The 24,133-nt window shown below is 45.3% G+C and overlaps 1 protein-coding gene across 1 annotated transcript in view; it reads left to right on the top strand.

Moving 5' to 3' along the window:
* Nucleotides 1–23,861, top strand: part of LOC138293744 (glutathione S-transferase P 1-like) — a 49,303-nt gene extending 25,442 nt beyond the window's left edge. The window contains exons 4-7 of the mRNA XM_069233081.1: nt 916–1,003; nt 1,369–1,472; nt 19,481–19,582; nt 23,520–23,861. Of these exons, the coding sequence (XP_069089182.1) occupies nt 916–1,003; nt 1,369–1,472; nt 19,481–19,582; nt 23,520–23,708 (483 nt within the window). The 3' untranslated portion in view covers nt 23,709–23,861. The remainder of the gene's footprint in view (nt 1–915; nt 1,004–1,368; nt 1,473–19,480; nt 19,583–23,519) is intronic.
* Nucleotides 23,862–24,133: the final 272 nt, after the last annotated feature.

Consider the following 24,133-nt stretch of genomic DNA (forward strand, 5'->3'; position numbering starts at 1 on the left):
TTGTGTTGAGTGCTCGGTCCTAAGGTCCATATTTATGGGTTTTGTGACACCTTGCTGTGTCACAGGGTAAGGGCACGAATGTGCGGTATTTAAAAGAATACATCTGTGCTGACGCCCTCATAGATATCATTTCAAGGTTTGCTCCACCTTTGCATCAAAAAAAGTGATGCCACTGTGGCACGAGGGGCTCATATATACACCCTTAAGTGTTGAGTGGAGGTGGTGCAGGTAATAGTGGACTTCCAAACTGGGACATGAGCTGGGGTTATTGGAAGACAATTCTTTAGGGGAAGGGTTGCTAGTGCTGACTGAAGAGGGTAAAGAACACACTTTTCTGATGCAAGCTTTGATTGTAGCCTGGATGAGTGGAGATTCTTGTAATGAGAAAAGGATCATGACCTTGAAAGCCACAGGATCACCTTCCAATGATGTATGATGATATTTGTGACTTTACCTCAGGGCTATGATGTGAACAGCGTTCACTGGTCTGGAGAAAGCGGGATGTGGACACAGTCATTATGGGGCGTGTCTGTCTTCCAGCTAGACAAGGCTGCATGGATGGCTTGTTTGGGGCACAGCATGGCGCTATGAGACTGTGCTATATTGGTCTCATTGCAAACCCCTCGACTCTTACAGATAGGGAGGGAATCCCATAAACATTGCCACATGAGCCTGGAGGTTCTATGAAGTGCACCTGGCTTACAGCACACATGGGTACTCATGGGGTGTCCAGGCTGAGGATTTGACTACCCCTGGTTAAAGTCCCAGGTTACCACCTAAAGCTGATCCGTAACCGACTGGTTCGTGAGCGGGTGCCGTCAACCGTTGAGGTTTGACTTATATCTGTTAAATTCATCAGGATCCACTCACTGCTCCCAGTGCATTGACTGTTTCTTCTTTCTCCTGCTTTTTCAGGTTTTTGGGCAGATACCCATGTTTGCCGATGGTGATTTTATCATGTTCCAGTCCAATGCCATTCTCAGATATCTGGGGCGAAAACATGGTAAGCACCATCCAAGGAGGTGTGGAGCACTGTCTCATGATGGGCTTTGGGGTATCCTTTCTTTAGGTAGAAGTAAGGAGTAAGGTGAGCTTAGAGGGAGTTGAAGGTCTCACAAATGCTCAGTTCAACAAAATCATCAGTGCCTCAAGAGCAATGAAGCCCTCAGTACACCAGAGTTCAGCGAAGGTTTTAGCACCAGGACAAGGAGAAGCCTAACAGGGGAAGGTTTCTAATCTGGCTTGCTGTGCTCACAGGAGGCTGAACAAGCATAGACTGGTTGTGAAACCTGCCTCTATATCTGACTATTCCTGGTTTAGTGTGTTGCCTCCATTCCATCCTCTTAAACATGTCACCTTCCCTCACAGATCTCTATGGGAAGAACATCAAGGAAGCTGCGCTCATTGACATGGCCAACGACGGGGTGGAGGACCTGCGTGAGAAGATTTATAAGTGCGTTAAACAAGAGTGGGTAAGTTTTTCTTTATGTTTATTTCAAGGGTGCCTCTAGTATGATGGGTCCTCTCCTAAATCAATTCATGGCGCCAAAAGAGAAATCGGCAACAATGCACAGAGGTAGCTGGCCTATCCGGAAATGAGGTGACTCCCACCAGTCTATCTCTCTGTGAGGTGCAGAGTAAATCATGTCAGGCAAGTGCATAGAAGCCTACCCAGCTATGACAAATTGTGACGCTTCTTGCCTCAATTACTCATCAGTAGCATTAGTCTGAGTACTTCCTATGCCAAGGTTAATGACAAAATATGAGGCGTTGAACCTCCAAGACACACCCCATATGAGTAAAACAATTGTCGGTGTATAAATCTCTCCCACCTTCCTTACCTTTTTTAGTTATTGAATCAAGCTATTGAGCAAAGTTGGCCTGGTCAAGGAACTTTGCAAGTAATCTAATTACCAGTAAGTAATTGAGGTATTACCTCTTCGTACTCCTTTGCTGCAATGAATTACCAATTGCGAAATAGCAAGCAAAAAAAGATACCAGGAAAACAGAGATGCAGAATCACCTCACAAAAAATGTTTAATCAATCAACCACCTTTCTTTGTTGCATCACAGCAGATAAGACTTTTGAGCCAAAAGCATTTTGGATTTCTGGCTTCTGTAACCCTCTGTGAAGTTTCACAAATGATGGTGACAGTGCCTCCCATGGGGCAGCTCTGCATATTTCTGTCACAGAGGCACCTTAGGACTCTGCTACTGAGGTCGACAAATCACTTGTCAATCTGCCTCGAAAGCTTGGGGAAGAGGCCTTCCCGCCTTCTAGTATGCTAAGGTGATCATGGATTTGACATATCTGCTAAGTGATTGCCTTGATGGTTTTAAAACTTGTTTGAGAGGACCAAAGCTTCAAAAAGAGAATTTGACTCATATCTAATCAGAGCAACCCATTCCAAATAAGCCATGAGAGCCATCTTAACATCAAGATGAAGACCCTTCTCCCCAGTCTTGGGGTAGGGAAAGACCAGTAAGACCATCTCTTGCTCTGTAGGAAAGGTCGAATGAATCTTGGGCATGAAGGAATGGCTCAAATGCAGGACAACCCCAATCATGAACATTTAAAAAAATAGATGTTGAAAGGACAGAGAACCTAATTCTCCCAATCGTCTTTCAGAAGTTAAAGCAACAAGACAAAATGCTTTGAATGTCAAAAGCCTCAAACAGTGAAGTGAAAAAGTTCAAATGGTGAACCCTGCAACACTTGTAGGACCAATAAGGACCGAATGAGGGTCAAGAAGAAGGTCAGTATTATTAAAGCCTTTGAACAGTCTAGAAACTAAATTATTGTCATTGTCTAGGTTTCCTCCTGGACCTCAAAAGACTTTGCCAACCGCCCAGTACAACTTCAAAGTTGCAGTTTAAGGCCCAAACCAAACCGCCCTGGAGATACTCCAGAACCTGACCTAAAGTTGTTGTTTGTGGACATTATTGTTTAGATGTGTACCATCTAGAAAAGGTACTCCAATGACGATCATATGAGGATAGAGTGGACGTTTTTCTTGAGGCGTGGACAGATAATCGTCTATCCACCAGTGCAGACCTCTCAGACGCTAGGCTGCCAATCTAAGCCTTCTCAGGCTGCTGACATGACGATGAGGGTAAACAGTGTGGAAGTGACTTAGGGAAGAGGTTGTCCCCAATCCACTTTCATAATTGCTACCAGAGTGAACCAGGCGAGTGAGGCCAGGCTGGATCAATAAGAATCATGTCCACCAACTCCCTCCTCAGACTGATCAAGAATTTCTGAAGAAGAGGGAATTTCTAAAGAAGAGGCCCTGTGATCATGGACAAGACAGAGCATTGAGGCCCCAAGTGCATTCCTTCCTTCTCCTTGCACAGAAAAGTGGAACTAAGGTGTTCTGCTGGGTGGTAAATAAGTCTATGATTGTGTTAGAAATTGGGTCTCCAGTTGGCAGAGGTATGTACACTGGCCAAGTAGGGACAACAACCTTAGTCACGGTAAGGCAGATACATAACCTAAATTAACCTGTGCTTACCCGCTGGTTGCTTGGCACAGAGCAGACAGGCTTAACTTAGAAGGCAATGTGTAAAGTATTGTGCAACACTTAAATCACAGTGACACAGTGAAAGACACCACAAAAACACTCAACACTAGTTTAGAAAAATAGAGAATATTTGTCTAAATAAAAAAGAAGACCAAAACTACAAAAATCCAATGAAACAATCAACAGTTATACTATTTCCTCACAGAAGAGTTGAGTTCATAAAATAATAGCTGAAAATCTCCTTGTGGTATTAGAGGAGTGCTTAGAACCTCTGTAGTGCCCAAGTTATAATGTTGAGCAAGGGAAAAGTGTTTCCTTCAGCGTTCCCCCCCAATAAATCAATATGTGGCGTTAGAAGAATAGGCTTGTGCTGGAAAATATGCAGGCACTCCCTTTATGGGGAATACGGTAGTACTCTAGGTGACTTACGGAGTGCAGCGGCAGCTCTCCTGGTAGTGTTGGGCTTCACCGGAGTCCGACTTGGACCACACAGGCAGTGGCACCAGCACAATCCTTGAGATAAAGGGGGACCTGTGGCCGGGTTGAGGGTGAGCTGTGCAACATTGGCAGGCCCTGTATAAGGGGCCTGTGTCCTCGGAAGTGAGATGTCTATCTCCAGCCTTGCGGCCGACATAGTACCGCCCATGCAATTATGAGCCGGTCTACCGCCATGGTTTTCATGGCGTTAGCAACGCCACGAAAACCATGGCAGGAGGCCCTACCTGTGAGAGGGAATTCCTTCCCTGTCACTGGTAGGTGGCTCCCTCAACCCCCCCAACACTCATCTGATGCCCCCCATCCCCCCTCCATCCAAACTCACCCCCCAACCACCCCCATATACACACTAACCCCCCCAGATACCAAACTATCACCCCCACCCCCTCCAATACACGCACACCCCCCACCCGCTCCGATCCACAAACGCTCTCCCACCCCCCATACACGCACACAGACACACACACACCACACAACTGACCCCACCCTCCCACAGCCACACACGCTCACATCACATAATGAAACAACAAATTATAATTAATACACAGTGCAAACACTTGTTTATATAGTGGCACAGTAGCAGTTAATTGCTGGTCCCCTAGGGCCATTGGAATTTTGAAGTGACAGGGTCAGGTTTTCTCCACAGAGCCATCACATAAAAGCACTGACTGGTTGCAAGGAATTAAGCCAGAATACCACCAGATTAAAACAAAGTAATTTTTCCTTTTAAAGGATTTCCTAGAAAAAAAAAAAAAACACTTTGAGGGTCATTATGACCCCGGTTGTGAGTGTTAATATGGCGGTAGTACCGTCAACAGGCTGGCGGTACTTACTGCCACTTCTCCACTCATACCACCATGGCGGTATCAGTCACCGGCACAGTACCACTGGCAGCATTATGAGCCTGCCTACCACCATGGTTTTTGTGGCGTTAGCAACACCACGAAAACCATGGCAGTAGGCCCTATGGGTGACAGAGAATTCCTTCCCTGTCACCGGTAGGCAGCTCCCCCAACACACATCTGACACCCCCCACCCCCCCCTCCATCCAAACTCCCCTGATCATCACACCCCTCCAACCCCTTCGATCATCACACTTCCCCCCCACCCCCCATACACGCACACACCCGCAGACACGCACCTCGCATACACTCAATCACTCACACTGGCAGGCACGCATTCATACATGCATAGTTCCAGACATGCTCACACACATTCTTACACACAATCACACTGACATGCAGACACTCACTCACTTCACCATTCTTCCACACATTCACTCACACGCATACAACCATGCAAACAACACACACAGACGCATTCACCCACACACTCCTACATTCATGCACACAACCACACACACACACACACACACAACACCCCCTCCCCTGCTGGAAGCCCGACTTACCTTTGTCAAGGAGGTCTTCCGGCAGGGAACGGGAAAGGGCACGGCTACTGCCAGCAGAGCCCCACCATTAGAACACCGCCAGGCCGTATCACAGGTCATGATACGCCTGGCAGCGTTCTACTGGCGTGGGGGTGCTGGTGGTTCCAGCGCCAGATTTCCACCATCCGCCAGCATGATCATTGCCAGATTTCTGCCCTTCTCGTGATGGAAGTCCGGTAGTGATCATGATATGGTGGATGGATGGCAGCCGCGGTGACAGTATTTTGGCAACCGTCACCGCAGCGGTAGGAGGTTTTTACCGCCAATGTCAAAATGAGGACCTTTGTGTGTAAGAAGAAAAATAAATTACCTCTCATTAATGAGTAAGGCACTATGCAGCACAATTAATAGTCTCCTCATTGTGCAACATTAATGGAGGCATGCTAGGGCCAGGTACTACCCTGCTACGCTCTGCAGTCTGCAGCTTGGTGAGCTGTAATGTGCAATTTATGAACTCACCTTCATTCCGATGGCCGCCCTTCTCTGACTGCCTTTCAACTCTACCCGGACTCCAAGGAGGAAGATGAGTACTAATAATAATACTACGTCACACACATCACGTATAAAATGTGGATATCCTGTCTGTCGTAAGTAGACTGTGAACAAAACGATGCACTGCAGCACAGGGAAAGGAACGGGATATAGATTTTATTTGACACATTCGTCACAGAGTATCCTATCTGCCAAATTCTAAATCAGGCACTTAGTCCCACTTTACTCCCCAGGCTTCGCTCTCCAGTACACGTTATTTTCAACAAACACCTTCACTTGGCAGTAAGGAAAGTTAATCTACTGCAGGGCTAAGCTAGAAGGATCAGGCTAGGTAGAGGTTTTGGAACAGAATAGTGGGGTATCAGTGATCACCATGTGCTAAGCTTTGGCTTATTCACTCTCTGTAGTTGATGAATGACAAAAGGGACAGAGCTTATCAGAGAATGACAGAGTGGAGTACTAGTAGGAGGTGACTGAGAAGGTGTTGGGAAACACACCTTGTTTTTGGTTTATAATGCATTGAAAGCTTTGTAATGCCACATCAACTGAGGCAGACGCTCATTACACAGCCAGCACTCCAGTGCTGAATTGAACCATGCTGCAGTTAGGTCACGGGTGGCAGAATACCATGGGCAGAGAGGTGATGAACAATGATGACTCAAGGTTGGATATCTGCCTTACCTAACAAATGCAGTATTCTTAATTTGTCAACAGGCAAGCAATGTGACTTACCATCAACCATCCCTGCTGCCGCTGAGCCGCCCGCTCCAACCGCCTCTCGGGGGCACTGACGCTGCTGACACTGCCGACCCTGAGACTGGTGGTCTGTGCGACTAGAAAAAAAATCAAACATTTTAGATGCAGGATTCAACCTCCTAAGTGATTCTTTTTATTTTTGAAGTACAACCTCAATACCTCACTACAGTCCGGTTAGCAGTATCTTCTACTGAAGCTATTACCTTGGGAGGTTTGTTGGTTGACAATGCTAGAAAACCGAGGTAGTTAAGCTAAACTAAAACGTTTTGTAATGGGGGCGGAGCACTGCAGGGGCCCCCGTAAGAGGGCCCCAAAATGTATTTCACTGTCTGCCTTGCAGACAGTGAAATACGCGACGGGTGCAACAGCACCCGTCGCACCTTCCCACTCCGCCGGCTCTATTACGAGCCGGCATCCTCGTGGGAAGGGAGTTTTTCCCTGGGCTGGCGGGCGGTCTTTTGGAGACCACCCGCCAGCCCAGGGAAAAACTCATAATACCCTCCGCGGTCTTCTGACCGCGGAGCGGTATTACGGAGGGCGGAATTCTGGCGGGCAGCCTCCGCCGCCCGCCGGAGTCATAATGAGGGCCATGGTCTTGGTTTGCAAATGCAATGAGATCTCATACTTTGCTGCACTGTCATGGAAACTGCTGGTATACTGTACAAATGAACTGATAACACAACACTGTGGGTGTCCATGACCATGGCCACTCTCTCATTGATTGTTTGAACATGAGCAAGAAAGCTTTTTCACTTACTTGGGCCTGCAATCTTCACAGTACCAAAAATCAAATCTGTTCTCATTGTCTTAAAGTACAACAAGAAATATGAGGGGAGAGGGAAAGCTTACTAGCAAAGCAAAAGAAAGCTACAGAGTACAGACAGGAGGAAATCAGCTACAGAAACATGAAATACAGAAAAAACGATAATGCAGGGATAACAGGAATTAATTAACAAACATTAGATAGAGGAGTGAAAAAGGAGACAGTATACAAAATAAACAAAGCACTATTATTCTAATAGTGGAGACAGGAGACAGTATACAAAATAAACAAAGCACTATTATTCTAATAGTGGAGACAGGAGACAGTATACAAAATAAACAAAGCACTATTATTCTAATAGTGGAGAGAGGTGACAGTATACAAAATAAACAAAGCACTATTATTCTAATAGTGGAGACAGGAGACATTTAGGGAAATGATAATAATGACAGAACTGGGGCCAGCAGAACCATTGGCTGTGGTAATGGTGGTGGTTCCACCTGCCGCGGCACTGGTGGTGGCAGCCTGTGATGCCCTCTTGTCCTTGGGTACTGATGTAAGAAACAAAGACAAAAAAATAGATTAGTGGTACAGTTATTCTTCCAAAAATATTTTGACAGGCAGACACAGTAGCATTGTACTTTTCAAAATCAGATAGCCTATATTACTAATATTATTGAGCTGACCTATTCCTAATTTCATAAATGTAAGCCCTATTTCTAATTTCCTAAACCTAATCTAAATTTTGAACTACTAATGCATTGCAAATTTGCATCAAAAGATCTTTGCTCCTCAACCCCTTTCCATGGGCAACTCAGTCTCCTTTTTCAATGCATAGATACTACACATCACTGGGAGACTGGGACTGAGTGAGCTGCATAAAGAAGGGCACAGAGAAGGGAACACTAACTCACTCATATAGTACCACTACCTTAGTGACAGGACAGAGGAGTCTGCACGACTTAAATAATATGCCCAAGCGAGTGCTGACGAGTACGAGTAGGCAGCGCCAAGCACCTGGCTACATCAAGCTGGATCAGATATCATTTGTAATGTAAACTTAACTTACCTCTGAGAGTGAGCAGCATGCTATGTGAGAAAAAATATTAGCATTTTTAGGAAACAAAAATAAATAATTACTCGCCAAGCCCCACAACCTTGACACCCAGCAGGTTGAGCAAATACTGTTCGCGTTCAATGATGTCCACCCAGCAGTGCGTCCGGTGCTGTTTCGTGTGCTGCAGCCCAGTCCTACTGCACACTCATCGGTGCACTCTCCCCCACAGCAGCCGATGCTCCCGCAGGGCGTACTGTCTCCCAGGCCTGCCACCAGCATAGAAGGGAGGTGACTCTTCACAAAAAAAAACATCACGGCCACCTCCACCTCTGAAAAAATGGGGCAGGGCTACAAACCTTGGTGGCGGTGGTGGTTGCGGCGGCGACAGCAGGGTGTGTGGCTTGTTGCAGCCACACTGGCGCTGCAGTTTACTGCCTGTTCAGACATGGCGCTGGGGTGAAAAAAAAGAAGAAATAGAAAATCGCAAATCAGAAAGAAAGGAAGAACTAAAAGAAGTACAAAAAAAGGAAGAAAGGGAAAACAAAAAACTCAGTGAGATTCCGAAAGCACAAAAAAGTCACAGGAAATGTAAAAAAAAAAAAGTGAAATACACACACAGAAAGACACATACAGATAAAAAAGATAGATAAGGGGTGGATGAGTGGGGTGAGTTGGCGAGAACAGAAAGCAGGTAAAACAAAATGGCCACCAATGCAGACCGCTTGGTGCCGTTCACGTGGATTTTTCAGAGCATAACGTGCTGCTTTCCTGAAAAAGCAGCGTGAATGGGCAGAGGAGCATTCTTCTGCTCGTTCGTGGAGTTCGGTGGAATCTCACTCAGTGTTCTTTGGAACTCTGTGGAATTTCGCAGAGCAATACTCCCACCCAAGCCTAATTTTTATTTGGGTCAAGTGGGAGAATGCTGGATGGTAGGAGTTACGTGGATACCTCCTGATTCTAGAAGCTTCCATCACAGTAATGCAAGGCAAATGTGTCATTTTAGGCAGAGTTTGAGGTATGCAGAACATTGTGGGTAAGTGAACATCATGGGATCCACACAAGGCATCCCCTCCTGGACTCTCCTCAATGTCTAATTTTTCAAAATGTCTGGGTCTCGTAGTTTTCTCTGCGTGGCGGCCTACTCAAGCCTAAAATGTGTAGACATTCGCCATCGCAAGTGGGACAATATTGGTCTCCCCTCTCCTGGCCATCCTATGGGATGGGATGTTATAGTCCGCAGCAGACAAGAAACATTGTTGAGGCTTCAGGGGTGAGGGAGGGGCCTGATATCAAGTTGGGCCAGACCCACTCTATTATTTAATGAAAATGATAGTCTCGCCATCCAGCGGGCTTTCTTTCCTCAGGGACAATTGGGGCAAACTTCCTCTCTGCCATCCAGGGAGGCCAAAATACTGGTTTGTCCCCTTTGGGGTGAGAGTATGGGCTAATGCCAGAGTGCAATGCATGCACCCCTTTCTTCTGCCCCAAGTGCAAAATGCCTGTTATTCAATGGGCTTTATACCCCCAGGGGGCAGATTGAGGGCAACCTACCCAACTGGGACAAAGTTCCCATCTGCCCCACAGGCAGAAAGACACTATTGCCCTTTCTGGGGTGGGGGTAAGACGGTAAGACTTGATGCTAGAGTAGGCCACCACCTCCTTTTGCCTGTTTGGGTGCCATTTTGAATTCTCTGGTGTGTAGTGGGCTTTCTGCCCCTACAAGGTCAAATTGGTGGAAAATTGCCTGTCTGTGCCTGGGGAGGGCTAGGAAGACTGGTTTGTCCCTTTTGGGGTGGGAGTGCTGGCAATGCCAGAGTACAACTCCTGCACCTCTTTCTTTTGCCCCAAATGCAAAATACCTGGTGTCTAGTGATCTTTTCAACCTCCTGGGGGGTAGATTTGGGGCAACCACCCCAATTGGGGCAATCTTGCTAACTGTCCCAGGGGTGCTGAAAGACTGTCTACCTTATTGTTTGGGAGGGTCATGGTCATGCCCATGGTGGACAGCCCCCCTAACCTTATATTTCTTTTAAAAGTTCCCTGGTGTCCACTGGGCTTTCTGTTTCCAGGGGGATTGTAGGGGTAATCATGGGGTAATCTCTCCCATCTGCCCCAAGGAGAACAGAAAGACTGCCTTTTTTGTAGGGGCATTGCCCTTCCTCCCATTGTGGGCAGCCCCCCACTGCTGTATTTGTATTTAAAAAAAATAACTTGGTGTCTAGTGGGCTTTCTCTCCCCCCAGGGGTGGATGATTGAGAGTAATTACCACATCTGCCCCGCCCCCAGGAGGAAGAAAGATAGATATATTTGAGGAGGTTTGGGGGAGCACAAGCCCTTGCCTAAGGGGCTGTTCTCCCTATCCCTGCTGCCTAGTGGGTGGATCCTTGCTTGGGGATTGCCCTTCTGTGGTGATGCCCAAGCAGGGTCCACTGGGCAGAACTGGATAATACAGATTTTCTCCTTTCCAACAAAACTTCTCCCAAAAGAATCAGTGCTCGGGGTGACTGAGATATGCCCCCAAGCACTGATTCACTGAAAGTGAAACTAGCCCTTCGGTGCGCTGGGTGCGCTGATCATCATTAGAAACAATAAAAAAGCCCAGACTGCCCAGGAAGCTCTTCTAGAGCAGCCCGAGCTGCAGAAGAAAAGAAACCCTCTGGTGCAAACCAGAAGAGGAGCCTTTCTAGCCATCCCCAGTGACAGCCAATGGCTGACCGATGCACCAAAAGGTTGATGTCAGAATCCTCAGCTTTCAGTTACCCATAAATCAAGCGATGGGCTGACATCTCTGATCCTCTGATTTCCAGGTGCAGGCCTCAAACACAAGTCTCGTGAATTTAGAGCCACAGCTATTAAACGCATCAAAATTAATGAGCTGTGTGTTTAAGGACCGGCGTATCATCTGTTTTTTCCTGAATTAAAAGGCGCCGCTGTCAGAATTCTTCTGATGTGCCCTTATTGAACCCTCTTTATTTAAGTGCATAACTAACATTTTAATCACAGGGAGTATCTGCGCCTCTGTCGCAACAGTAACAGGAAAATAAAAAAGCACTTGAAGCGTTTAATGCTGGCATGTAATAGCGCTTTTTTTTTACTTTAACCCAGGTTGCACAGCAGCTCATGCTGCTGTGCAACATATAAAAAAAGGTATAAAGCCAATAGAGAATGCCTAAGCGAACCCTATTGGCTTAGCCAATGCTTGTTTCACCTTTTCCACTTCTATTTTTAGCCAGCCTTTTTTTCTCAGCTTGCTTTGTTCCTTTTGTTAATCTTCTCTGTTCCTTCCTTCGCTTCCCTCTGCCCACAGCTGCATGGTTCTCATGCGTTCTGTAACATTGGACGTTTATCCTTTTCGGTTGTGGCCATTACTATCCGGTCACGTCACGTCACTGTCGCTATCTTTGCTGTCAGATTTATAGTAAACCAGTCCTGGGATCTTTTGTTCCAGTTCATAGAGGACTGGGCTTGGCAGTTCAGCCTGGTCTATTCCTATTGCAGCAGGGTCAAGACTGATTTGCATATAGATGGGTCCAAACTGAGGTGGCATGGTGTGCAAAATAATGATGGATTAGGGTGCAGACTGATTGATTACCAGTGTCTGAAATTATTTCAAGCAGTCCATCCCTTACTGTTTTGTATATTCATTGTGTCACCCTAAGTAGGACAGGTATGCCCAGCCCTGGTTCCCATGCACACTGAGTCACTGCAACTAAGCTGTACTTGGCTGATGAGTCCATTACCAATGAAACACTGGTCCTGGGTTGCTTGTGTTCTGGTTCAAGAAGGACCTGGGTTTGCAGTTTGGGTTGGACTGATCCTATTGAAGCAGGGTTGAGACTGATTTGCATATAGCTGGGTCCAAACTGAAGTGGCATGGTGTGTAAAATAGCAATGGATTGGGAGGCAGCCACTAGCGGCTTAGATTCATTCAAGCATTCCATCCATCACTGTTTTTTGTATTTGTCAGATTTATAGTGGCAAACTTTTTCTCTTCCACTGGATGATTCCCTTCCTAATGGAGCGCTAGCGTTCGATAGATTTTTCACCTGTTAATTGTCCGAGATCTCGTTTTGGGGCTCTCTGATATGTTTGTTCATTTCTCCCTTGCAAGATTTCTTCACTTTCTCCCCGGTGTCACTCTTTAGAGGTAACAGCATTTCATTGAACTGGTTTTTAATCTGTTCTCTATATTTACTCAGGAGGGTTCTTTCTTGGCTTCTGGGTTTTTCCTTAGTGTGACATTGCATGTTTTCTGATTTCAACGACCTACGCTGTTGACATTTACTAGACCTGTAGTCATATTCGGATGGGTTTACTGGCCCTGTTGACACGTGGATGGGTTTACTAGACCTGTTGACACATTAGGATGAGTTTACTAGAACTATTGACCCATTAGGATGGATTTACTAGACCTAGTAACACATTTTGATGTGTTTACTAGACCTGTTGTCACATTTGGATGGGTTTACTAGACCTGTTGACACATTAGAATGGGTTTACTAGCCTTGTTGACACATTTGGATGGATTTAGTAGACCTGTTGACACATTTGGATGGGTTTACTAGGCATGTTGACACATTTTGATGGGTTTACTAGACCCGTTGACACATTTGGATGGGTTTACCGGACCCGTTGACACATAAGACCTCCAAGGACATAATGAGGGACTTAGTTTATTTAGGAAAACCTTGAGGGATATACATAGATGACCTCTTTCTGAAGTTAGAATTCTGTCTACTTTTCAGAAATCCATAGCTTTCCTCGACCACCCCTAGGTTTCACACTGGTTTCTACCTGAAAATAGGTGCAGGTGGAAAGCACAACAATAAGAAAACTGTCTGCCTATTTGAAAAAAGCCAAAACTGTGGTAAATAGTTAGATTGATTCACCTATGCATGTTCCTAAAAGCTGGGGCAGTGCTAACTTTAGCACAAAAGGCCTTTGGTTGATGCCATTTTTAGGAAAAAGAAAATACACTCATCTGGAGCACTTTTTCCTACTTTTTCAAAAAGACTGAAAACTTAGCTCTATTTTACCTATTTTCTGAGTCCCCTCAAGGGGAATCCACAAACCCTGGGTACGTTTAGAGTCTCCAGGATGTTGGAAAAAAAAGATGCACACTTTGCTTGGATACCTTATGAGGACAAAACGTTAAGGAAGCCTAAGTGTGAACTACCCCAAAATAGTCAAAAAGGGCTCAGCACTTGAAGGGGAAAAGGCCCAGTAGCTAAGGGGTTAAACCATGCACTGCTGTGCAACATGTATGTGTAAATGTAACTTGGGATCTGCAAGAACACAAGGGTGAGGGAGTGTGGGACAACATAGAAGATGGGAATCCACTGAAACAGTTGCCCACCATTCGCAGGAACATTCTGACTTTTATCTGTGTCGTGGGGGGTGTTCATTCTTAGGATTATGGAGATGTGTTCTTTGGGAAGTTTGCTAGCTTCTTTCTCAAGGTGGTGTCCCGAGTAGAGAATCTTCCTCTGGCAGTACTGCATTTTGAAGGGCGCACCTTGTGTCTGTTCTCTGCAAAGTGACTCAACAATGCAATTGTCTCTTGTTTGCAGGCCTCTCAAGATATTGACACCACCAATGGGTTATCAATGCACAGCACTAAAACCAAACTGCAAGGCAGCTGGAAGGTCTCCAGATTTCTCTTTAATGCATGAATAAAGATTAAGGGGCTTTCTGTATACTCCTGTGGGACTCTACACCACACAACAGTTTTCTAAAAAAAAGCAAAAAGTAGTTGGCCATCCTGATGTAAAGGAATGGAAAAGAACGCTCGACAAAGATCAATGAACGAGAAATACTCTGCATCACCTGGAATCTGAAAGAGATTCTCTGCAGCATTCATTACCACGAAACGTCACGGGACTAACATTTGGTTCGCATTTCTAAGGTCCTGACCGATCCACCATCTCTTGTTTTGTTTTTCCAAACCCATCTCTGGTGAGTTGCAAGGTCTCACTAGCACTTTCTTCAAGATAATAATGGATCTGATGACAGGAGTGATTCCTGCCCATGCTCAGGGGTGAGGTTACATTGAGGCATTAAGGGATACCCTGGATTAGGTCTCACTTTGATTCTCATTGCATTGATATTTTTAATCAATTAATGTTTTTGCCTGTAAAATCCCAGACTTCCTATTTTACTGTACATTATAAGTCAGGAGGTAAGTCTTCCTTGGTTAGAACTGGGAGCAACCCAACTGCTGTTCCTCATGTTTTCAATTTAAAATCTACCCCCTTCATTTTGCAGATTAAATCCCTCCCCAGCGTGTTTACTGGACTAGAGTCACATATTACAAACTGATGGACTTTTTCAAGGAAACCTATCATTACAGGGACTTTAGTTGAAATTGGGTTCATACTCTGTTGTGGATGCCTACAACTTGGACTTGATTTCCCTAGAGGGTTAGATTTGGGACCTCTACTGTTCTCACAATGTAGTGGGTGGCATCATTATCGATTAAAAATGATACAGAATGGTAATTTACTTTTCTCTCCACTTATGGTTGACTCTGGTCTACTTCTAGAACTGTTCCAAGTAGGCATTCCTCTTCCCCTCCCAGGCACCGTCATTGTGACTGATTAGTACCCAGTCCAATTGGACTGTCAAAAACTAGGAACTGTTAGAAATTTTCAGCAAATATGAAAGGGTTGGTTCTGCTGCACTGTAGAGTTTGGATTTAGACTGTACCTTCTGTTTCCCATATTTTGTTGCCTCAATAGGCTTGGAGCACATTAGCATTAAATTACATTTGAACTTATTCTGCATTGGCACTGCATTCACTTTTGCTTTCTATTTTGAATATACTTTTTACTCAATTTGGGTTCAGCCTTCATTCTCACTTCCAGTGACCCACCTTGTTACAAATATGGTAAGCAGTGGTTTTCTTCAACATATTTATGTCCATCCCTGTATTTGAGTAGGTAGCCAGCCCTTGGGCTGTACCTCGCGGACCAAAATTCCCTGTCTACACCAGCTGAACACCACCTTGAAAACCAACTCTGCACCGACACAGGGAATAGAATTAAACCCTGAATCTGTCACATCCTTTTTGAACCAGCTTTGTATGTGTTTATATGAATTGATACTTAATCGTCTTTTGCTTTGCTTCCAAATTGTCAGTGCAATATTTTGCACAGCCAACAATCTCATCTAGTGGCTTTGACTGCCAACAAATTACATTTTGCTCTATATGGGAACTAATTTCTGTACGCAACCTGAGTATGCACTGGGACAGGAATCCACCAAGATTCTCCCTTTCTGGATTTTCAATGCCACTACGCTGTCTGAAAACGTGCATCAACCTCCTATAATAAACATGCACCAACTCTTTAGACTGTGAATTTGTCCTGGTTATTTTGAACGAATCTAGATCTTTCCGAGGGACCTTCATTTTGAAATGAGGAAGTACCTGGTTATATGAGAGCAGGAGAATGCACATTCATCTGGGCCTCTCTGTGGTTCATTATTGGGCCAATCCGCAACTACATTGCATTCTGCCAACAAATCCTTGGGGACAGCAATTTCAAACCGAAAGCACCTTTAAGATTTTTACAATCCTTTCAACCTCGGTGCACCATTTGTCTGGATTCTTTCTTAACTTTGGAAACTGATGTGTGAATAAATAAGATCAGAGTGACTCCAGAGCACATGGACATACTCACCTCCGTGTACCTCTGTCAACAGGAACTCTCCAACCTCTGAGTCACTCACACTAGCTCTCACGTACATTCCTCCTGTTCCCCCTCTCTTTTTCATCCTATTCCCTTCCCGCTTCAACCATTAATTCTTCTATTTTTTTACTTTGTCCCACACTGTATTGCTTTCCCCCAACTTGTTAAGTGCGCTGTACGGGAGTAATCCAGAACAGGTAAGTTGTGCACATACTTTATTTTAGTAACAAGTACACCAAGTAAAAGAGCGGTGCCAGCTTGCTCTCGGCTCTCCATCTGCTCACAGCCAGATGCCATCCTCAGAATTCCCACTACATTCTGATTCCCGCCAGCATTCTCTAAATCTTCCTAACATTCTGGCCACAATGTCCCACACAACTCCTTAACATGCCCTTTCAAACTTGCCAATCTCATTTTCTTTAATTCACCATCTGTCTTCACCATCCTGAAATTTGTTTGCATGCTCTTACTTTCATTCAGATCAATTCCAAAATCCTCAGCCAACTCCCCCAATCTAGCATGTGCTTCACAGGTGTATCTTGTGGTCTCTCCACTCAAGAACATAACCCCAGCCCCAATGAACATTTTTATCAAGTCTAATTCAAGAATCTGCTTCACTAGCTCCTCAAATTCCGCTGTTAATTTTACTACATCTATGTTTTTTTGGAACTCTCTTCTGATTGGGATTGTGTTTCAGAAGCAAAAAGCTGTAGTGATAACAGGTACAAGGGTCATACCAAGATGGACTCAAAGTAGCAGGTTGGAAACATCCCTGTGAGGGTCCTTGTGCCAAAGGGCCACTTGCACCTTCTATGAGGCCCCCCTTCTGCTGTGGAGATTGCACTACACATTGAGGTACAACATTGTATGGAGTTGTTCAGGAAATCAATAAACCATCCAAGAACTAATCTTCTGTATCATTCTCATTCACAGGCTCTCCCTTGTCGCCCGACCTCCCTTTCTCTGTATTTTTGCCTGGTCTCTTCCTTTACAATTGCAGGATAAAGACCCATGCCCTTAAGCACACTCTCTCATCACCTCTGTTGCCTTGCGTTCTTTTTTGACCCCTTCAACCTGCTTTTCCTTTTTGTGTGCAGCATGTCCCATGTATTCATGTGCTTCAAATTGCATGGGTCTTGGGTGAGGGTTCATCGCATTCATCACTTTTCCCAAATTTTCAATGTTTCTCACATTGAACGTGCCATAAAGTGGAAATAGCAAATGCGCATCTCTCGCTGTTATCTTATTGTTTGACTCCAAACACTTGTGTGAAGTTCGACATTAGTGGCCATATTGCATATGGGTGAGCTCTCCGAAGGAGCTTATTCAACCTGGCAAGCAGATGCATCATCATTCCTCAATTTTTTCTATTTTGCTATTTACTTAAACAGATTTAGGGCCAGATTTAAAAAAATGGCACTGCACCCAGTGCAACATCATATTTCTTGCACCCCTTTGCGCCCCCTAACTCCACCATGTGTGCTCCATACCATGGCGGTAGTTAGAGTACTAGCGTCAAAATCTTTGATGCTAGTTAGCTCTACAGGATTAACTGCAAAAATGTTGATGCTAATCCTGCAAAGCCCTTTGTAAACAATGGTGTGCCTTCTTATAACTCTCTGAGCAGGCATTGAAAGTACCCAAAAAAATAACGAAAAGAAATCTCATAGATGTTCTTGGCCAATTTGTTTAGCCCCCACCTAACGGGGGAACACCCCCTTTGCATACATTATGCCTGGCGCAGGCATTATGTAGCACAAAGGGTTACCAAGTGGCACAAGGTATGCATTGTGCCACTTTGTAAATTTGGCACTGCGATTTTGGCCTCGTTGGGCCACATTAGTGTAAAACAAATGACACTAATGTGGCCAAAGAAGGCACTAGGGGTCTTAAATCTGCCCCTTAGTTTCCCTATTCACACAAAATAAACACAGAATGTTTCTATCCCAAATTAAATGACTACCAGTTTCCAGCAAATCACAATGCGATATTCATTGACACAAATGCCCAATCCCAGTGCGACTCCATGTAACCAACCAATTGCAGTACAGCACCAAATGACATAACGATGAATCCTAGCACTGCAATCAAAGCTGAACAACCAATCTCAGCATGACACCTAAATGATATAGCACACAACACAGCAGAGGGCGATTTTCACTTCACTCCCTTCTGCTTAGCATAAACAAAATATCACAAAGTACAACAATTCTCGTCTGCTTTACCTAAAGGAAAATAGAATCCGCAATCTCTATAAGGGTAATAAGGAATGGCATCCTCCTGGCACTACCAAAAGTACAAAGCAAGCTCCTGGCCAGGAGTAGCCCATTCCGACCTGCGGGATCCATTCCTGTGCACAACTGAACACCAATCTCAGTTAGTACAATGCCACAGCAGACATTTAATACGTCCTTATCTATGGTGTGGCCATAGTGCCTCACAGTCCAATACCTGAACCTTAAGAGACAAGTCAAATGCCGGTTACTTTTATGCTTATATGTCTGCTGGTCTATTTGCATGGGTACCTGTTTGGCTGTTGACCTTTGAACACAGACACCTGTATGTCGGTTGGTCTGTTTGCATTAGCACCTGTGAGCTTGTCGGTCTGTGTAAATGAGTGCCGATACATTTGTTGTTGACTATGTTGTCTATAACATATACATTTTTCTGGAAACGTCACTTGTGCATGTGTGTGGGTACTTTTGTAGAGAGTTATTTAATTGGATTCCTCTGTGTGTTTAGTGTGTGCTCATTGGTAGGTGCATGTGGTTGTGGGCCTTAAAATTGTTAGGTCTGCACGCATGGGTGAGAGTTTTGGTCGATGTACAAGGAGTATCTGTTCTTATGGAGGCCTGTGTGCTTGACTACCTGTGAGTCTGTTTTTCACTGTACATAAATGCCCATATGCATGTTGAATATTGCACATGGACATGTGTACGCCTGCTCTGTGTACAGTGGTGTTTGTGTGACTGCTCGTCTATTTGCTTGGATTTCTCTGTGGGTTGTTGGTCTGCATACACAGATGCCTGCATCTCTAATAGTCTTTATACCGTTGTGTCTGTGTGTCTGCTGGTATAATCTCATGACTGTCTCTGTTGGTCTGGGTACACAGGTGCCTGAATGTCTGTTGGTCTCTTTGGCTGGGTACCTGTATGTTTTCTGTTCTGCATACGGCTACCTGTATGTATATTGGTCTGTTTGCATGGATAGTTGTTGGTGGTGCCTATTGGGTATTTCAATGTTTGGCTTATTTCAACACAGAAAACCAACAAAGAGAAGTACTTAGAAGAGCTGCCGAATCATCTGAGGAATTTTGAGCGTCTTCTCTCCCAGAACTCGAGTGGATTCATCATTGGCAGCACGGTGAGCTAAGCTGAAGGTCCATGATTGCCCTCTGAAGGGGTGACACCAACCTGCAGGTAAAAGAGAGGTTGGGCTTTGGAAAACTAAAACGCTGCAGACTTCCAGTTCATCGTCCCATGGAACTGTCCCTTACAATGCATTTTGGTAACAGAGACATTTACTGCCAGATTTACTAAGATTGTGCCTTACCTTTGCATCGTAGTGTGTGTATAGTAAATATGGCGCATCCATGAGCCACAAACGTACACAGCGAAATGATTTCCCAAGCGAATGCAACCCAGCACTGCATGAGTCTTAGTAAACCTGCATCATAGTGGGAGAGCGGTCTGTGGAGTCTTCTCTGCAGGACTGTACAGAGTAACAGAGAGTGGCAGGTACAGAGGGGCGTATGGTCTATGCCAGTGATTCTCACAGTATGACCTGGGGCCTCATACAGCCCTCCCGACCTTCACATGTGGCCCCAGCAGAACGACTGCACTGGGCTGCCGTGTGCTTGATCGAGCAGTAACATTCAGAAAGATATTGAAGAAACAGCTAGCATTTATTTACACTAGCTGAACTATAAGAGAAGAAGCCGCTAAGGTGTCCTGGAACACAACTTTAGGAAAGCATTATTTTTATAAAGACATTTTGCAACAAACGTGTAAAAACATGATAAAGGGCCTGATTTAAAGGTTGGCGGACGGGTTACTCCGTTATTAATGTGACAGACATCCCATCCCCTGTATTACTATTTCCATGGGATATAATGGAATTGTAATATGGTGGACGGGTTATCTGTAACATGTGTGACAGAGTAACCCCATCCATCAAACTCTAAACCAGGCCCAAAGTCTCTCCAAAATTGAAAAAGTATATTCCATGAATATGCAGCTGTGTTTTCCCCCAGGACGTCTGATGATATCAGTGGGGTTAGAAGTATTTGTCAAACTGATAGTTTTCAAAAATGAAGGTAGAAACGTTAATGCCTCCGCCCACCCTGACAGTGCCAATAGTGGCAAGTCAGTTGCCACATAGAGCCTTTGGGTGGTCTAGGTTGTTATTATACATGGATAACATTATAGTTTGTTAAATAAAACTCAAGAGAGAAGGTTTTGTACAGCGCATATCCTGAACTCATGTATTTGAAGGTGGCCCTATATATCATAACAAAGAAAAAAGAGGCAAAATAAAATTTGACAAATGTCTAGAATCACACAACTTGGCCTAATGGGGAAGCCAGGATTGATCCCACGTTTTCTGGCTTCACATTGTGCAATGGATTCTATTTTATTTCAATTCAATAAACAAGCTACATCTTGATTAACACTTGAATCTTCCAAGCTAGCGATAGCACCCACCTTAACCTCTCTCCTCACAAAGCCCCACTTCCACCTTGCTGGCATCAGTGTGGCCAGCGGGCACACTACAGACCACCCTTTGTTTGTGAGAACCCACGGTCTATGCAGTTGCTCCCTCACACAGCATGGGGATGACTGATTCACGCAGTGGCAGAGTGGGCATATAGGCCCTCATTACAACCTTGGCGGTTGGCAGAGAAGCGGCGGTCTTACGGCCAACAGGCTGGCGATAAAAAAATTGGAATCATGACCATGGCGGTCATCACCCACTTCTCCGATCCGACCGCCAGGGCGGAGACGACCGCTGGGCTGGAGACTTGGGTCTCCAGCCCGGCGGCAGTCATAAGACCGCCGGCGGTATCATGACCCGGCTGACCGCCATGGATGTCATGGGGTTGGGAACCGCCATGAAATCCATGGCGGTAAGCACTATCAGTGCCAGGGAATTCCTTCCCTGGCACTGATACGGGTCTCCCTCACCCCCCACCCCCACCCCCGAGTCCTTCCCTGACACCCCCTGTCCCCTGCCACACCCCAAAGGTGGCAGGACCCCCTCCCCACTCCCGCCCCCAACATCACTATACAGACTCACACCGACACGCACGCAGACACCACCAACACACATACCCGCACACACACCAACAAACATGCCAACAGCCACACACACAGTCATACACGCACACCCACATTCAGTCATACACGCACACATCCATACAGACATACATACAGACAGACACGCACACATTTCCAAACACACAACACCCCCGCATGCATACATGCACTCACACACCCCCTCTACATACTCACACGCACACCCCCATGCACGCACACAACACACAACACCGCCCCACCCCCCCCAACGGACGATCAACTTACCTGGTCCGTTGATCCTCCGGGAGGGGACGGGATCCATGGTGGCTGCTCCGCCGCCAGCACCCCATCAACAGAACACCACCACGCCAAATCACGTAACGTGATTCGGTGTGTGGTGTTCTGTTGACGGGCGGTGGAGCAACCTCCACTTCCCCGCCGTCCGCCAGTATGGCTGCTGACGGCTCTCTGTCCGGAAAAGGACGGAGGGCTGCCAGCAGTCATAATTCGCCGAGCGGAAAGCCGCCAGCACTGGCGGTCTCAGCACGGCGGTCCCTCGGCGGTCTTGTGAAAAGACAGCCGAGATTGAAATTACCCCCATAGTGTTCTTGGCCTAACCAATATGTGTGGGTTTAGGAAACCGGAAACAGAAGAGACCAGGGAGGGTAGTTATGAGGGGATACTAGCTTTGTTCATTCATGTTTTCCATCTCTTTCCGGTCCCATGGACCACTCCCTTTTTCTCCTCAGTGTCTTCATCTCTGGATAAATTCTCTTTGTCCTTCCCCTTTTCCATCCCTCTCTCTCTGTGGTCTCTATGGAAAGTTCCTTCATCTCTGCCATTTCTTCTGCTCCTTCCCCTCCTTCGCCATACATTTCTTCTACTTGATTTGCCATACAGTTGCTGTATCACTCTCCCTTTCTCCATCACTGTCTTAAACCACGGGGGCTGCCTCATGCCGTAGGAGTCCCCTTGTTCAGAAGGATCTTCTTCACTTAACTGTTCTATCTGTCTGCTTCTGACAGGTCCACTTTCCTTTTCCATTGCACAATCTTGTCCCTTGGTTTTTCCTTCATCTCCATTGTTCTCTTCCTCTCATAGGTCTCTTTTCCTTTCTCTTATTACACGTTCCTCTTGATGATTCCTTCATCTCCAGTGCATTCTTCTTCTGACAGGTCTCCTTTCATTTCCCCCTAATACTCGATCTTGACTCTTGGTGATTCCTTCATCTCATGGGTCTTTTGTTCATCTTCTTTCAGGTCCCCTTTCTCCTGTTACTCTCTGTTGCCCCTTGGCAACTCCTCCATCTCCAGTGTCCTCTTCTTCTTCTGTGAGATCACCTTTCCTTTTCTCCTGTTCCTCATTCTTGTCCCTTGGTGTCCTCTTCAGGTTCACTCAGTGATTCCTTAATTTCCTGAGTGTCTCCTCCTCACAGGACACCTTTCCCATAGTGTTCTTCCTTTCTCTTTCTCTCTATTAGGGCTGATTCTTCAATCTTTTTGTATTCTCATTTAGAGACCTCCCCTCCAAATAAACAGAGTCATCAAGGGTAGGGTAGGTTAAAGATGAGCTGCAAAAGATCCCTTGTGTTTTTTTCCAGGAATGCAATGCGATCTTATGCTTCTTACAATCCCTTGCAGAAAATGCAAAAGACACAGGAATCTAAGATTTGTGATCCTTGATCACAGATTATGAATACTCTTGTTCTTTATCTTAGAAAGAAACATTTACTACTGCCCATTCATCTGACTTTTCTCCGCCTTCCTTTAACCACACAGTGGTTGCTTACCCAGTGCTGAGGTATGATATGGTTTGTTTTGAGGGTGGTACTAACAGATCAACAGATCTCCTTTGATTTTTGTCTTATTATTCATGCTGGTCACACAGAGGGTCACTTTTCTTCCCTATCTTGTCCTCTGAAAAGGTCTCTTTTGCTGAACACCTTTTGCTATCTCTTATCTCTTGAGCGATCTCCTCCTCACTTGGATGTCTTTTCCACTTGACAGGTCTCCTTTGCCGATTACAATCTCCTGGACATTCTTCTCTTCCATCTGTTCATCGCCCCAGACTGCCTGAATAGCTTCCCCCGTCTGAAAGCCTTCAAAGAAAAGATGGAATCTCGTCCCAAACTGAAGGCCTTTCTGCAGTCGAATGAACACAAGACCCGTCCCTTCTTACCTGAAAATATGCTGTAGTTGGATCATCATCCAATGGGCCATCGGTCACCTCAGAAAACCTCTCTTCCACCTCACCAGGAAGCTGTGACTGACCACTTCATCCAGGGGAAAGAGCTGATCAATCTCTGGGCTCATGGAAGGAAACTGAAAAATAAAAAGCTTTATCAAAAAGTCTTGTCTCCCCATCTGCAAGACTGTTTTTGAATGTTATTTGTATTTATTTAAAAAAAGCCCTTTGAAAAGAAACAATACACTTTCAAAATGGCGGCACAAAGGAAGATTGTTGGTAACAGATAGAAATGATGCTATAGTGCAGTTAAATAATACAGATATAAGGCTTAGGTAATATATATTTACGTTCAGTTACAAAGGCTAGCAGGGATGGGACGAGGAGTCTGGGGGTGTTAACAGTGCTGACTGTCCAGCCTGAAAAAGCTTCAAAA

The sequence above is a fragment of the Pleurodeles waltl genome, chromosome 4_2 (assembly GCF_031143425.1).
Source record: "Pleurodeles waltl isolate 20211129_DDA chromosome 4_2, aPleWal1.hap1.20221129, whole genome shotgun sequence".
Lineage (NCBI taxonomy): Eukaryota > Metazoa > Chordata > Amphibia > Caudata > Salamandridae > Pleurodeles > Pleurodeles waltl.